The 16,166-nt window shown below is 41.9% G+C and overlaps 1 protein-coding gene across 2 annotated transcripts in view; it reads right to left on the minus strand.

The window, feature by feature from the left end:
• Positions 1–572: 572 nt before the first annotated feature.
• The window catches only part of dysf (dysferlin, limb girdle muscular dystrophy 2B (autosomal recessive)), a 55,310-nt gene continuing 39,716 nt past the window's right edge, over positions 573–16,166 (minus strand). For both annotated transcript variants that reach the window (XM_076028071.1, XM_076028070.1), the window contains exons 43-56: positions 15,691–15,819; positions 15,443–15,598; positions 15,222–15,313; positions 13,659–13,829; positions 13,425–13,567; positions 11,297–11,436; positions 11,090–11,178; positions 10,882–10,977; positions 10,646–10,787; positions 7,430–7,529; positions 5,509–5,681; positions 4,814–4,923; positions 4,319–4,466; positions 573–4,173 (exon numbers count right to left, since the gene is read on the minus strand). In XM_076028071.1, the coding sequence (XP_075884186.1) occupies positions 4,117–4,173; positions 4,319–4,466; positions 4,814–4,923; positions 5,509–5,681; positions 7,430–7,529; positions 10,646–10,787; positions 10,882–10,977; positions 11,090–11,178; positions 11,297–11,436; positions 13,425–13,567; positions 13,659–13,829; positions 15,222–15,313; positions 15,443–15,598; positions 15,691–15,819 (1,746 nt within the window). In that variant the 3' untranslated portion in view covers positions 573–4,116. The remainder of the gene's footprint in view (positions 4,174–4,318; positions 4,467–4,813; positions 4,924–5,508; positions 5,682–7,429; positions 7,530–10,645; positions 10,788–10,881; positions 10,978–11,089; positions 11,179–11,296; positions 11,437–13,424; positions 13,568–13,658; positions 13,830–15,221; positions 15,314–15,442; positions 15,599–15,690; positions 15,820–16,166) is intronic.

Genomic DNA, 16,166 nt, shown 5'->3' on the forward strand with positions numbered 1-16,166 from the left:
CTCATGTATTGGATAGAAAACGTGCTGAGGAAATAGTTTTGCCACACTGATGTTAAATGAATAAATAAATGAGGCTCATCTTAAAACATTGTACAACGCTGTACCTGGTTAAGTTTGCTGTTTTGTTGAACACAGCCTCATATTACACAGCCTGCACAATCTTACATTTTGTTTTATTCGTGTTGATGAAACAATGTTAAATCAACAATCTAACCCTTTTAATTATCACTAATGTTACATTTTTACACTTTTCAGTGTGCTATACCAAATATCTAAAAAAAAAAAAAAAAAATCCACATTTTAATCACTTGGTTGCTGAGGATTCACACAAAAGGTCCAAAGTAAAGCAATTTTGAATTTTTCTTTACTCCTGCCAATAGTTTTGCGGGAAATGCAGGAAACAAGCCACTAAATCTGTTTGCCTCCATATGTAACTCATTTTCCTTGTTTATTGTTTTCCTGGAACTTAGTATAAATGATTTTTCATGTCTTTTTGACACTTTTAAGTGTTTGACTCAGTAGCCTTTTACTCCCTGTGGTTACCAGCAAAGATATGAATCACACACAACAGCTTTGTAAACGCAGGTTTACTGGTAGCACAACACAATGCGGTTTGCACAATATTGCTCTTTGCCAATATCGAGTCAAATGGGCAGAATACATTCAGCCTGTGTCTTCAACAGTTATCACCAATAGTGTCAGATAACATCAAGGTCAACAATCATCAATCAAACAGCAGAGGGATCCATCAGTGACTTTCATATAAAACCAAGTTCTGAACAGCTTCTCTTCATGCTGTTTAGTGCATTAGTATCACAACATCTGGAGTACATTACAGTTACAGCTAAAGCGTGGTGCAGCGAAACAACTTCAAGAGAAACCAGTAAAACCGCCTCTGAATTCTAAACCCTTCACTTAAAGGGGCAATATGCGATATCGTTTTCACCACTAGATGTGGAGGTTTGCTTTGCATGTACATTGAAAACAAAGAGGCAACATGCACACCTGCTATATCTGAGGCCATAAGCCGAAACATAAACTGAGCAAAAAAGGGATCTAACAACCAGCATGCTTCTGTGGACAATATCAAGTGCGAAAGTAGGCACTGGATAATGCACGCAACAGGACGTGAGGATCCTGATTGCGAGACGCTGATCCTGAGAGGATTATGATGTTTCAATTGTACTGCTTTGTAACCCTGTTAATTAACTACTCAGTTGGTTAACAGGTTTAAATAACTGATTAGGTTTAATTTGCTGATTATTGACAGTTTGGGGAGCAGTTCCTAAAGCAGGGAGGAAAAGGAGATTTGCATGTATTAACATGTGTGTGTGGTCCGGTCAATTAAGAAGGAGCAGGAGAAGAACACACACAGATGGTGCCATGCCATCTTTCCTGAAGTGTATTAAGCTGAATCTCGCAGACAGCTCCTTTAAGTCCCAAGAGAGTGAAGGTTTGAATCCAGTACATCTTTTTTAAAAACATTAAACAACACTTGACTTTGAGAGTAACCTTGTTTTAACCTCATTCTGTGCATCAGAACTTAATTACGTTCTCCCAATATATTTTTTATTTTTTATTCCATTGTGAAGTCCTGGCGAGGCACGAGTCATTTGTTCAGCGAGCAACACTGTTTTGTAAGGCAGCAAAGAAGGCACAAAAAGATTTTTTACAAAAATCGGAAGCAAGATTGATTTTCTTTTCCATTCATGAAATATCTGAATTATTATTAGAATGATATGTTTTAACAGAATGTTTAGTGTAACAAGCTCCTACAAACACAAGAAGAAGGAAAAAATGAATTTGTAGATGTTGTAATTGAGCATATATTGTTCAAAGTTTCCAATATTATTTTTGCAACAATACTGTATATAATTACAAATCTTGCTTCAGATTAGAGGCAGCGCACTAACTAGACACTTTCATTTTAGTTTATTCCTCAGGGACACAAATTCCCGTCAAATTCCTAACCCGTGAGTATTGAGTAAATTTCTCCAAACAAAGAAAGAAGTATGTTTTACATCCAATCAGCCCTCTGGTAGTTGGTCTCCGACTTCCTGATTTGTCAAGCTCGGGGTGAGTCGCCGCGGCTCTTTCACAGTGCGCACTAGAAATATTTGTAAAGCTAACATTATAATTTCACATTGGACATTTTATACAAACATATTATAATATACACTGACAGCTAATCTACATGGTAGCTGATCCAGTTGGCCCTGCTTGCTTGGCTCACAGTGTCTCCGCAAGTAAAAAATGCTTCAACTCAAGAAAGGAGCTCAAATGGTGCACAGACAATGAATATAAATCAACCTGGACCAAAGCGTAGACTTTCAATTCTTGGGATTAATCAGAGTTCAATTGAATCCAACGAATTTCTGCGGACAAGCTTTTACTTCCAGAGAGCTTTCTGTGGTCTGTTAAGGAATAAAAGACACGTCAGCAAGGGTTCTTTCTAATCGTACTTCCTTTTCATTCCGCTCTTTGAAAAGTTTGAAGAATATTTTTAGGTCATCCAAGCAAAACATTGAAGGGTTTAAACAGAACATCGTTATCTTAACTCTGTGGTAACTGACTGCGAATGACAGGCTTCATGAACACAAAGAGGAAAATTTTTTTTTTTTTTTTTTTTTAAATAACTTCAGCAATCCAAAGATGGCAAATTATCATCATGTTAACGGTGCGGGAGCAAAACCCTTTCGATCCAGTGAATGGTTGCCAATGAAGTCTGTCAAATTATTGGGCTGCCCTACGTCCCTGTGACTTGTGTTTACGAGACCTGGTTGACTTATAAGTGGCTGGTGTGAACTTGAAACAAACCAAACCAGATGATGTCATCTTTTCCTCTCTGGTGTGGACCAGAGGAGACAAATCCCAAAAAAGCACTTTGGATGGAAATTGGATGGAAATGGTAAGGTGCAATGTTAATAAACAGGATACATTTGTCTTCTTACACATCTTACAGAGCGCTTGCTGCACTTTAAGCAATTCTCTAAAATAAAGGTTAAACAGATAAACTTCCCATACTCAACTTTCTGTGTGTGTGTGTGTGTGTGTGTGTGTGTGTGTGTGTGTGTGTGTGTGTGTGCGTGTGTGTGTGCGTGTGCTGGCTGATAAAGCTAAGATGAAGAAATGCTGAACTTGGGCTGCTGAACCCTGAAAGTGCTGAAAGATGAGAGTAGGATGTGGAAAAACAGAGGAGGGTGAGAAGAGGGAGGATTTGGAAAATACGGAATGAGGTGAAGAAGAGGAGGGGAAGGCTGAAAAGTGGAGAGGAATGAAAAGAAAGAAAAAGAAGAGGGGAGATGGAAAAGAGGAAGGAGATGGAGGTAGAGATGAAGGAGAAGGGGGAGGAGAATTTGGGGGTGAACAGTGTCAAGGAGAACGGTGAAATGCAAGGAAGGAAAGTAGAGACATGGGAAGAATAAAAGAGTGCTGCAGAGGAGTGGAGGTCAATGGTGGACAGTGGTGGTGGAAATGGCAGTGAAGAAAAGGAGTGGATAAACCTTGAACAAACTGATAATTGGGGTCTCAATCCAAATGTGACCCATCACACTTACAAACAAAACCACAGATGGCGACTGATAAAGATTCCCAACCGCACACAGAAGGCACCAGAATCAAATCTCCGTGTCAACCCTCACTGCTTCTCTTTTCTTGAGCGATAAAGTTCTCCTCAGCCACCCCTGCCTGACCTGACTTTGCCTCTCAGAAGACGCAGAAGCAGCGGGCGGTAGGAAGATCACTATCTGCTATTCTGTTTACGCTCTTCCAGCATGGCGGAGCTTGCCGGCGGGCTGTTTTCTTCTCTTCTCTGCGTGACGGGAGATGAAGGGGGGACCGATAGAGAGCGGAAGTTGGAGTCTCACGCTGAGATCCTATTATAAGTTTGTAAAATTAATTCAGTGACGCATGAAGCAAAGAACGGCAAAGGCATCAGCGGACGCACTGACGCAGGCCGCAGCACGTTGGCAGAGGCGCTTGTGAACGTCAGCGGGACGAGATTTAAAGCTGGAAAAAATTAAAGTAAAAATCAGCTTCTGATTTCTCATAGAAAACTAAAAATTGTTCATTCTGTCTCTCTCTGTCTTCTCACTCCCCTGGATTGCTCTCGTCCATTCACTTGGCAGGTTTGGGTTGGCTAAAGGGTCCAACCATCTTCATGGCTGCATAGTTCTGTGGGATGAGAAGAAGGTTGCTGTTACGACTTTGCAGTTGCGGTGAAAACTGTTGCAAAAACTTAAAGGTGATACCAAAACTGTCACAGTGCCATCAATCAAACATGAATTCATACAGTCCATAAGAAGAGACTCAAATTTACCGGGAAAGAGTAGAGGAAGACGCCGAGGAAGAGGACGATGAAGAAGAGGATGATGAAGAGGATGATGGCCCACTTGAAGCGCCTCCACAGGATGTACCTGAGCGTCTTATAGGGAGAGGAGAACCACAGGAAGGACGTCTCCGGACGCCTGGGAGGAAACAGGAAGTTGAGAGATTGTGCATGAATGTGTACAGACAGCTTGCACGGACGATCGCATAGCCAGGCGACAGCGTAAACTTGCAGTTTTGATAGTTGGTAGTCTGGGCCATTTACACAAAAAGCTAGTGAGATGCTAAAGTTAGAGCTAATGGAAAGCTACATCGAACAAGATACTGCTTTATCTCAGTCTGGACGCTGCTATCTGTATCCCTGAAAGGTGTGACGCCTGCTCATGTGCAATAACTTCCTGTTTGCACTTGACCTAATGAGGCCTGTTGTGTCTCTTTTGTACTCATGTGGATACAAACAAATGACTTCAATGTGTGTGTGACTCACTTGGGCTCCTCCAGGTGCGGGTTCATGTTGGGTTCGTCTCTCCCGAGGCCGGCCGGTCTCTCTTCTTGCTCCTCCTCCGTCACGATCTCCAGAGACATCTCCACCTTGCCCTGAACCAGGGACAACCAGACATCAAGGATGATCAAGTGTGGTACAAAGTCTCCATGGTAACTTGTGAAATAAGTTAGTGAAGTCAAACACTAATGCATTGCTTCTTTTCTAAACAAGAATCTATTCTACACAAAATATATATATACATATATATATATATATACATACATATATATGTATATATATATATATATATATATATATATATATATATATATATGTATATACATATATATATGTATATATATATATATGTATATATATATTTATATATATATATATATATATATATATATATGTATATATATATATGTATATATATATATATATATATATATATATATATATATATATATATATATACATATATATATATATACATATATATACACATATACATATTTTTTTTTTTTTTTTTTACAGTGCATTATTACACGTCATATATTTATTTTGTATCACAATGGATATCGTTTATTAAAATGTATATTTAATTATATATTACCATACAATTAAAATTCTAAATAAATATTCAAAATATGTGCAGACAGCATCTTTAGACCGTCTGTATTGTTTTCCCAGCTTACGGCGATGATCTTCTCTCCATTCTGCTCACAGGCGCAGGGCCACCAGCCTTTGACCGTCTTCTGTTCGAACAGAGACACCAGTTTGGCCGCCGGCTGCTCCAGAAGCTGCAGGGTACATTTCTCAGGGGACTTGGCGGGACGCAGCATGCGGTTCAGGTCCATGACCAGGTGGCCTACACACACGCATCAGCAGCAGCAGCACACACACACACACACACACACACACATGAGTAAATATGTTTGCTATTTTTCCACCCGGACACTATTGCACGGCTGTCTGACATTGTTTACGAGAGCTCTCAAGCTGTTCACTCACAACTTGTGTTTCTCACAATTTAATTGCACAGCCCATCCTTATGAAAATCACTTCATATTCTTTTTATATTTATAGATGCATTCATTTTTGCACATTTGTCTTTCAAATATGTCTCATTGGCTCTAAGGGGTCCAGCCATATCAGAGAAGGAGGAGGTAGCAAGATCAGTGGCATTGATGAGATAGTGATTGTGAAAGATGAACAATCATGAGTTGATGCAATTGATTAGCCGCACCCTCGGCAGCCTCTCCACATAAAAACCTCACTCTGAACCCAGTTCAAAACTTGAGCACACAGTTTAATAAAAGTGGAGCAACAGGACCTGAACAACTCTTGATCAATAAAATAGTCAGAACTCTGATTAGCTCAAACCTGAATCAATGGTAAAATCCAAAAATCTTCCCAGTATCTGCAACAACCCCTGACGAGCTCACTGCACCTCTTGAAAATATGGACTCTTGAGCCAGCGCACTCTTGCCGCACACTTCTGAGTGTATTTTGAGACCAGTGTGGAGGGTCCAGCGTAGTTACGAGAGTTCTGACTCCTAAGTATGCAGGGATTGTGTGTTGATGAAAAGGAGGCTAGAAGTGCTTTTCCAGAGTGGCCTGCAGCGAGACAGCACAATGGAGGGAAAGTGGCTCGTGCCTGACCCTTGCGTCGTGGGGGGAAGATTAACAGTCAGCGGTCTGGGCTGATGAGCTGAAGACAGGCCGGAATGGGGGGAAACGCTTTGAGGTGGCGGTGCACCATCCGCGCTCGCCGAGCCGGTTAAAGCTGAGCAAGAGAAAAGCTCTGCAGCGGAGAGTCGCAGTGACAGATCCAAGTCTGGATTCCTCATCTTCTTCCTCGTGCGCGCGGCACAGACTGCAGACGCAGCAGACTGTGGAGCGTCGACCCCTCCCTCCTATCGGAGGCGCAGGGAAGGAAAGATGAAATGAGGCTCCCCAGCAAAAGTGGAGTGACTCCCGGCTCGGCGGGGAGTTATTTCAAGGGCGGCATCAGGGGTGAAGGAAAGGCAACATTTTGACAGCTTGAGCTCCGGTGGAGGGGAAAAAAAAGGGATAAACATTGTGGAAATTGGATGAGCATCGGTTCTAAAGATAAATGTTATCGCTGTCGTTTGTCCTGGGCACATGTGGTTCCCCGGGACAGATTTAGCACCAAAACCTGAGCCAAAATCAGGAAAAACTGCCTGAATGTCCTTCCCCAATAAATGACCTGTTTTTCTACAACCACACATCTTTTAATGTGTGTTTCTGGCCTACTTTAATGTAGCGTGTCATGGCACATGTGGATGGATTTAAAGTCCCAAAATTTTAATTAAAGAGGATCTAGTTTGCTTGACTTTATTTTAATCCTTAATCTTACTTTACAAGTATAAAAACACAAAGTATTTAATATGCCTAATAAGCAGGAAGAACTTTAACCAAGTCCTTCAGACTTGGCTCACAAATCTGTCTGATAAAGAGCCCATAGATAGAGATGGGGGGTTGTGAGGTGGGGTGGGAGGGTTTGCGGGGGTTCAATGCCTTATTGCTGCAGTACAACTGTGTATGAACTCTAAAAAAAAGAAAAGAAAAGAAAAAAACCAATCATGGTTTTACCAAGATAGTCGTCGAAGGAGAACTTGTCATTGTCCCAGACTTGAAGGATTAGTTTAGGAGCCACTCTGGTCACAGATTTGTCGATACTCCAGAAATGTTCCTGCAGATGTTCAGACAGAACAAGAGGGCGGTGAGAGAGAAATATGTTAGAAAGTTCTGTGTTGTGTATGGTAGTTTTGTTTTAACTCGTAGATGTGGATCGTGAAGTCAAGTTGAACCCACAATTTAATTATCATAATCGCTTCATGTGCACATCTCAATCTGACCTGAACTGCTTTGCTCAACAAACAAAATTCTCACTCATCCACAGGCTTCTTCCCACAGTCCAAAAACATGCATGCGATGCAAATTGGGAACTCTAAATTGGTTGTAGAAGTGAATGCGAGTGCAAGTTGTTGTTTGACTTTCAATGTGGCCCTGTGATAAACTGGCGACATGCCCTGGGACAGACAGCTGGGATATGCATCCTGAGTGCAGGGACACTGGGTATAGAAAATGAATGAATAACATTTCATTTCATGCTACAAGAAGGACACTCCTACTGTAGATATCTTTGAACAAAACGGTATGTTTTTGACATCAAGAACATGCAGGTACAATGATGGTGCTTGGTGTCAACTGGGTTGGATTATGTGTAGCTCTGCCATTAAAAGTCATTCATATACAATAATAGAAAATTACATTTTGATGTCTGCCCAACTATGCAAGAACAGATTAAATGACCTATTTGATATCATGGATAAGTAGAAAACATTTGCTTTAATGTGAATTGAAAATGAACAAACCATTACAACAAAATATCTGCCCCAGGGTATTTAGTTCTTTATTGAAATTACTCTAATAAGACTGAAAAAATTGATTCATACAATTTCTTCAAGTTCAGCTTGCTTAACAGGCCACATATGGCCCCTCGGCCATAGGTTGCCCATGCCTGGACTCAACATATTGAACAGTGCAGGGACAGTCTCCTCAGTCTTTTTCTCTCCAGACTGCCCAGCAATCTATCAACACTTGGATTTTTTAAATTTTATTTTAACGGTGTATCCACCTTCATCAATTCCATCTCCTGTCTGGTTGTGGTCTACTTCCTCCAGCGCTGATGACACTGGTCACACTCCATCGACACATCCGTCACTGCCTCACCACTTCCATACTGGGTCCACAAGTGTGTGTGTGTGTCGGAGCTATTATCACCTCTGGTGAATTCGCACCACAAGTGTCAGACAGTATCTGATCTGGTGTCAACTCTGTGCTAATGGGCTTTGGGTTGCAACTGCTGCACGCCAACTCTCCTCCTCCTCCTCCTCCTCTCTGGCTCTTTCCATTTCCTCAGTCTGTCTCTTTTTTTCTTCTGTTCACATTCTCCTATGAAGAACGGCAAGTCAATCTCTCTTTCACATACTGCACCACTGGCACCGAACCAAACTTCACCAGTGATGAAGTGGTGAAGTTTAAGCGTATGGACTTCACTCCAAACCTTGATGGGCCCTGAGTGACTGGGGTCTCAGGAAGTGAACGCCTGAAGCTAACAACAGTCTGACAGATGAAATCATGGAGATTATGACGGGACTCATCTATGCAGTGATATGTCTGACTGAGTGCAGAAAGCCTCGGTGTAGTGAAGTGACAGACAGGACTCGTCTCTGCTGACCTCACACTGACTCTCTAAGTCTAATTCACGTCCCGCTATCAAATTTAATGCAAACGCACATAAATCCCGAGGACATTTTAGCTTGTGTGTGTTTTTGTGTTACACCCTGTAATCTGCAATATCTAATGACATCAATCATCTTCCCGCTTGTCGCCAGTGTGCAATGCAATTGCAATTCCCCCATTCCTCTCTAATAACCTATTAAATCATATTTGGTTGAATCAAGATACCACACGTTATACACTGTTCCCTCTTTCACTTGTATTCTGCACTATTTTTCAGCATTTACTTTGCATTAATTCAATATTTATTTTGTCATTTTTACTTCAACTACTCTATCACATGGTTTTAAAATTTCAACCATCATTTGCCTCCAGACAACGTGACTTTGCCTTCTTTAGTTTTATTAAATTTAGTTGCATGGATTTATTTATTTATTTTTTTTATTGTCTCTTTTCAGAATCCGTGGAATGAGCCAGCACAGTCAACTCTTTATACTGAGAGAGAGGTCAAGCTTAAATGTTGACAGTCCTGCTGATCAGCCCCAGTGACTCCATCATTATATCACCAACCACTGAGGCCTCTGGCTTCATTCGCTCACCTTCTGGCACCGTTGCAGTGCAGAGTGAAAGGTCTCCACGCGGCCGACCCTTTCTCATTCAGGAGCCCCCCTCTCATCTTTTCCTGCTGATTGAGGACGCTGCTCGGTGAGGCCGAGCACCGCCGTAAAACACGTCAGCTGCCTTCGGGCTAAAGAGTCTCAATTTGGCGCCAAAGAAAGCAAATGACAGCCACGGTGTTTTTCCACTTTGCAGTGAGGCCTTTCTTTACCCTTCAGAGAGCTGAGATTTAATTCATTTGCGTTTTTAGTAGTAGTGGTGGGTCGTATTTTTAATTAATAAGTCTGAGCTGTATTTTGTCTAAAACTAAGCCCGGTGGATGTGGAGCAGCGGAATAGGATTTGCACCAGCATAGGTCTGTGGCTAGATCTCTTACTTGCAATGTTGTTTGTGATATTACTTCTATGTAATGTCAAGTTAGTATAGGTAGAGTGAGGAAGACAAGTATTTTAAAAAAAATACATAGACCAAATTTTTAGAAAGGTGTAGGAGGAAAGTGATCGGGGTGATATGGTTTTGTTTTGTTTCCTACAGTAGCAGGAAGTACTGTAGCCAATTATAGTTGTACTCGGGTGAAAGCATGTTTTTGAACTGTGGGAATAAGTCAGTCAGAGTAACTGCAGAGAACCCAGGCAGACACAAGGAGAACATGAGAAAACTCCACACAGAAAAGCCCAGGGTTTTCTGGCAGTGAGGCCATAGTGCTGACAGCTACACCACTGTGTTGCCCTGATGGTGCTGAAAATGAATTGCATGGCAAGAATAGTGTGTGACACCCACCGTCATATGTTGTATTTATCACCATTAAAAAGTGGTATTAAACCACTTTAAGGAATTTTCTGACTTGAAAGTCAACATACTCATCAGCAATTTTCTATTTCGAAGCATGAAACATGATGATCACATGGGCACTTTCAAATGAGGCTCAGGCCTCTCCTCTCTTACCTTTTTGTCAACCACACAGAGCTGTTCTGCAGGTAAATAGTGGAAAGGAAACAGGAATCTGTAGTTGAAGTTTCCCTCCCCGCCCATGGAGCGGTAGTGGACGTCAGTCTTCTGCTTGTTGTGTTCGTGTCCCTCAAGCCACCTGAGAAAAGCCAGCAGTCAGACATGAGAGGTTGATAAGATGTTCATTCCTGATCATTCAGACATGTTTTTAATGTTGAGGATTGTCATATTACCCTTTGACATAAATGTCACTCATTTTCTCCCCGCTGATGCTCACGTCATCTAGGATGACATCAACGGTGTTCCAGATAATGCAACGCAGGAGGAATCTGCAGGGGGAAATCAATGTTTAATGGCTGCAATTGTATTTTTGTTTGTCTGTTACAAAACGCTTATTGAACTGATCTGTTGCCATGCATTTGAGTTTGTGCTGCGTCCTACTTCTTTGCCTTGCGTGGCGTGATGTTGAATGGGGGTCCTGGTGGTCCCAGGGACTTGGGAAACAAGTCCACCCACATCATCAGACGTCCCTGGTGGACAGCATCAAAGCCGGTCACAAAGAAGCATGAGACGCATTGCCAACAGAATGAACAGAGCTGAAAATTGCTGAAGGACATAGAAGACATGAACAGAAGAAGAGTCTGTTACCTGCTCTATGTCAGGCTGCAGTGGGCTGTACAGCGGTCTGGTCTCCACATGTTCGGGTACCAATCCAATTTTCCTCAAGATGTGAAGGGATAGTTGCTCCTTGATTGGACCAAGATGACGTTTCGACACATTTTTGTCCTCTGAAAAAACAAATAAACAACAAAAAAATGAACTGAGTATACAACTTACATACTAAACTTTTTTTTTTTTTTAAGTGGGGACATGAGAAATATTGAAAATAAGAAATAATCAGTACTGCGACTGGTAAAAGTTCATGGAGAGGGAATGGGTGATGAACGAGGTCAGTAGAAAAAGAAGAAAATGAGATTGTGGAAAAAAAAAGAGGGTGGTTGAATAAAGAAAAGAAAAAGACAGAAAAATAAACAGAAGAACAAGTCAATTAAAAGTCAACTAAGAGGTCAGTCAGGCACAGGAAGTAATTGGAACAGGGGTTGGGGGGTGGACGCAATGAACGAGGCAAAAGAGGTCGAGAAGCTCGGCCTCTCTACAGCGTCTACAGCAGCCACTCTCTGACCGACAGCAGGCTGACGCATGCAAACCGCCACAACTGTGGAAAGAGAGCGCGGTGGCGGCTCCCAGCTAACCCAAAGACAACCACCATGTTGACGTTGGCTCGCACACGCACACACGCGCACTTGCACCATAAATCACCAAAACGACAACCATGACCTTGGGTCGAACCGTGGAACATATGTGTTGCTTCTGTGTGTGTGTGTGTGTGTGTGTGTGTGTGTGTGTGTGTGAACTGTATGTGAGCGCTGAGGTTAAAATTAACCCTGAATATTTATCTCTTTGTTTCACTTTTTAGGTGGTCCTGCGGTTTGAGTCTCTCTTTGACCTCCTCTTACCACCTCTACTCTGGTTGTATTGTGATATTGGTGGATAAAGAGATGAAGTAGCACAGAGTTTGTGGTATTTTTTTTAAGTAATGAATAAAATAGAAAGATAGACAGAGGAAAGGGAAGTAGAAACTCAGATGAGAAGAGGTAAAAAGAAGGAACGTATATATATGTATATATATATATATATATATATATATATATACATATATATATATATATACATATATATTAAATGACCAAAGGACCAAGAATGACAACAAGAAGGACATAAATACATCTTGCACCTGCTTTGCAAGGATCATCAACATAAAGTTGTAATAGATCTTATAAAGTCTGATGAAAATCAATGCAATACAGCAATATGAGTGAGAAGGCAGAAAAAGAGCACAGCAGCAGCAGCAGCAGCAGCAGCAGCAGCAGGGTCAAAGTGTTAGGAGGCAGGAAAAAGTAGAAGAGAAATAAAATGAAGCATATAAGCGTTAGAACAGTGGAAAAGAAAATACATAGAAAGAGAGCAGACATGGGGCGATATGGGTGGAGTGGGATTTTAGTGTGGAGTGATTTATTTGCTGTGAATTTACCGAACCACAACACTTAAAACGCTCACACCCTCTTTCTTTTTTAAAGGCAGCAGATGGTACTATAGAGGTGGGGTCAGCACGTGTGTGTGTGTGTGTGTGTGTGTGTGTGTGTGTGTGTGTGTGTGCACGCACATACAAACGTTGAACAAATTTCAATTTTTTTTTCTCTGGGAAAAAGCCATAAGCAACACTGACAAAGGGCGACGCACTTGAACAACAACTTGCAAGTGGTTAAATGAACGTTCTGTCACTTGCAAATGGAGTTACATTTCTTCACTAGCAGTGGAGTTTAATGGTCACAGCATGATGCTGACATCTCTCAATCGAAGGTCACTGATTGGTCTGGTCAAATTCTGTCTGGATGAAGACAATGTAGATTGGTTTGGCTAAAATGTCAGCAACCTTGCTGCCCTAGTTTCTTAAATCTGGGTGGGGGCTTTCATCACATCATTTGTGACATCACAGAGGGCTAATTTCCAGAACTTTGTGTTTTAGCACACAAAGGAAGCGACAAATGGTAGAAAACATCAATAGACTTAATTGAGGCCTCTAATGTAAAAGGGCAGCACAAAACATGAACCCAAATGCAAGTAAATCAATCACAACTCATCATCACCTGACAGTGGAGGCATTGCAAACAGCTGTACTTTCTTATATTGGGAGGTTTACATGCGTGTCCCTCACCGAGGTCTGCAGCCGTGTATTGGTCTCCTCTGAAGTGGACCGTTTCCTCCTGGTAGACTGGCATTGGTAGGTTCCATCGCTCACACACTCTGAGCAGCAGCTGCCTGGGCGTCAGCTGATCCCGCCACTGGTTCACCCCAGAGCTGAAGGCCGAGAGCCAGAGAAACAGTGTGTTTGAGACAGGTGGGCATTTGAAAAATGTTTAAAATTGAGACTCCTAAATCTTGAACTTACACACAGTAGGACTGCGGCAGTCCGCATATGGCTCCGTATTTGGACAGGAAGCGATTCTCCAGGTCAATCACCGTCTCGCCGATCTTCTCGTCCTTGGTCAGCATGTCGTGGTCATAAAGCATCACCCGCAGGTCCTTCTCCAGAGGGAGGGAGCAGGTGAGCTCAAACATTCTAAAAAAAATAGAGAGTGAGGAGTTAAATTTCAATATTGGGACTTAATAATATGATATTTAAAATTTTTTGACAATGTTAGAGGATTGTAAAGCAACCGACAATAATGCTACAATTTATGGACATGAAATCGATTAATTAGAGTGTGATGTGAAGGAGGTAGCAATCACAGTAGTGACAGGATGTGCTTCTGCATAATGTCACAAGGGCAGTACCACAGTCATTGGGTGCCATAAGTGCTGATCGATCAACACGACAACATTTAATCTCAATTACACTATCCTCCACACGCAACAGCAGTTTCCATGCATGTGAGCTTAATAATCACTTCATCAAATGTCATATTCATAACAACACAGAGTGAGCAATATCATCACTTGAGGAGGAAATCTGCTCTCAGCCTGAGCAAGGCTCCATCAAGCCCAGTTTTGCACTCTGTCTCAGTGCTGTGGTGCTGTCATTAATGTGTGTGCAGCTACCCCTACTGGTGTAAAGTAAACAGGAGAGCAGAAGGGAAAGGAAGCCAGATAAAACAACGTGGGTCATGAGAGGAGATCAGATAGTTCCCGACTCACTGAAGATACAACAACAAATCGGTCAGCCTGCTGAACCAAAGCTAAATTCTACTGTATATTTTGAGATGTGGTCATGGAAATGTTGGTCTTGGGTCCAAATTGGGTAATGTGTTTGGGCTGGAAAGGGAACATCTACCAACCATTTCAAATGTTAAAAGAGCATAAAGGCTACCTTTGGATTCCGTGAGCCGCATTTTCTTTATAGAGTCCAGAAAACCACAAATACGTGTGACGGTTAAACTACTGAGGTTACAGGTGGTTTTCCTTAGGACCCGAGAGTCTCCAAGATCACAGGGGTTAGAGAAACACACCTCTGAGGCAGACCTTTGATTGAAAGGAACAGCAGCATATAAGAACAACTTAGCACCTGGTTGAACTGGAGCGGCAATCAGAGATGGAACCAAGCAGGAGGCAACCAAGGAATCATTGTAAAGTTTTACAAAACACATTCCCCCCAAAAATAGTAGGAAGAGCTAAAACCACTTTCCAGTCTGAGTTACAAAGAGTTAAATAATTAGCTCACAAAAGAATCTGGAGTTTGAGAGACAAACAGCACAACACAACAACCTTGAGTTTGGCCAAACAAGTAGGACGTAATCCAAATCCGCAATCAAAAAGTTGCAGATGGACGCCTTGGGGACTTTTCATTACGTGATGTTTTGACGGTCAGCACGTATGTGAGGGCGCCTGGGGACGTGATGCAAGATGGACTGGACTCTCTCCCAGGAACATGTCTGGATCGTCTGCCAGTTCTGGGAAGATCTGATGTTTTGTCTCCACCAGACAGACAAGAAAATTTCAATGGGATGATACGTACTTTCCAAAGACGGGGTCCAGTGTGCAGGGGATGTAGTTTTCATGGTCATCGACTGTCTTCCTCCCCAAAGTGATCTTCACGTAGGGATCACACTGAAAAGAGAAACATGCTTTCTTTTTTTTTTTCTATTGTTTGAATCAGTGTTTTTCCGCCCTCAGTCTTCTCTTCACAACTAAACTAAAGAAAACCTAAAACAAATACTTATTCATGAGCTTTAGCACCTTTCCGTTGGTGTCTTTTGGCTGCAGTCCTTGTGCTTGGACAACATAAACTCGGACCAAACACTCTTCAATCCCATTAGATGGAAGTTTCCTGAACTGTCTGGGTGGAGCTGGCACAGAGGGGTCGTCAGGTAGAGGGTAGATCTTGAACATCCCCTGGTAACAGCAGAATAACAGGAGAATGAAGTGATTTTTACTGATATTTTTTAAATAAATGTGTACAAACTTTTTTTTTTTTTTTTTTCTACCTTGAACTGCCCCACCACTGACGGATCTTCTCCCTCATCTTGAGTCTTTCCTCTGAACAACGTGAAGGTCTGACAGAAATCGGAGAGTGCTTGGAGACCCTCCACCTTCTCCAGCGTCTGATCATAAACCTGGAGGAAGGGCGGAAGGGTTGGATGCACCAGTTCACTTCAGTTCACACTTCTGATCACAAGAACCAGAGCTATCACCGGTTTTCCAATACTGCTTGTCCTTTTGGAATGTTTGGGGTAAAAAAATAAATTCTAAACTGAGAAATTGTGAGAGGTTAAAGTTCCAATGTGCAAAGAATCTGAATTTCAGCCCATCACTTGCTCATCCTGCCCCCCAAATCCAACCTTTGATGTTTGATGTCAAGCAGGGAGGCAACAGAATGCATATTTATAGTTATTGGTATGACCAATGCATGGTGGCATTAACACATCAACACAAAAAGACAAAACAAACAAACAAACCATCT

The sequence above is a fragment of the Nelusetta ayraudi genome, unplaced genomic scaffold, assembly GCF_046127955.1.
Source record: "Nelusetta ayraudi isolate G7.1 ecotype Tasmania unplaced genomic scaffold, CSIRO-AGI_Nayr_v1 ptg000022l, whole genome shotgun sequence".
Taxonomy (NCBI): domain Eukaryota; kingdom Metazoa; phylum Chordata; class Actinopteri; order Tetraodontiformes; family Monacanthidae; genus Nelusetta; species Nelusetta ayraudi.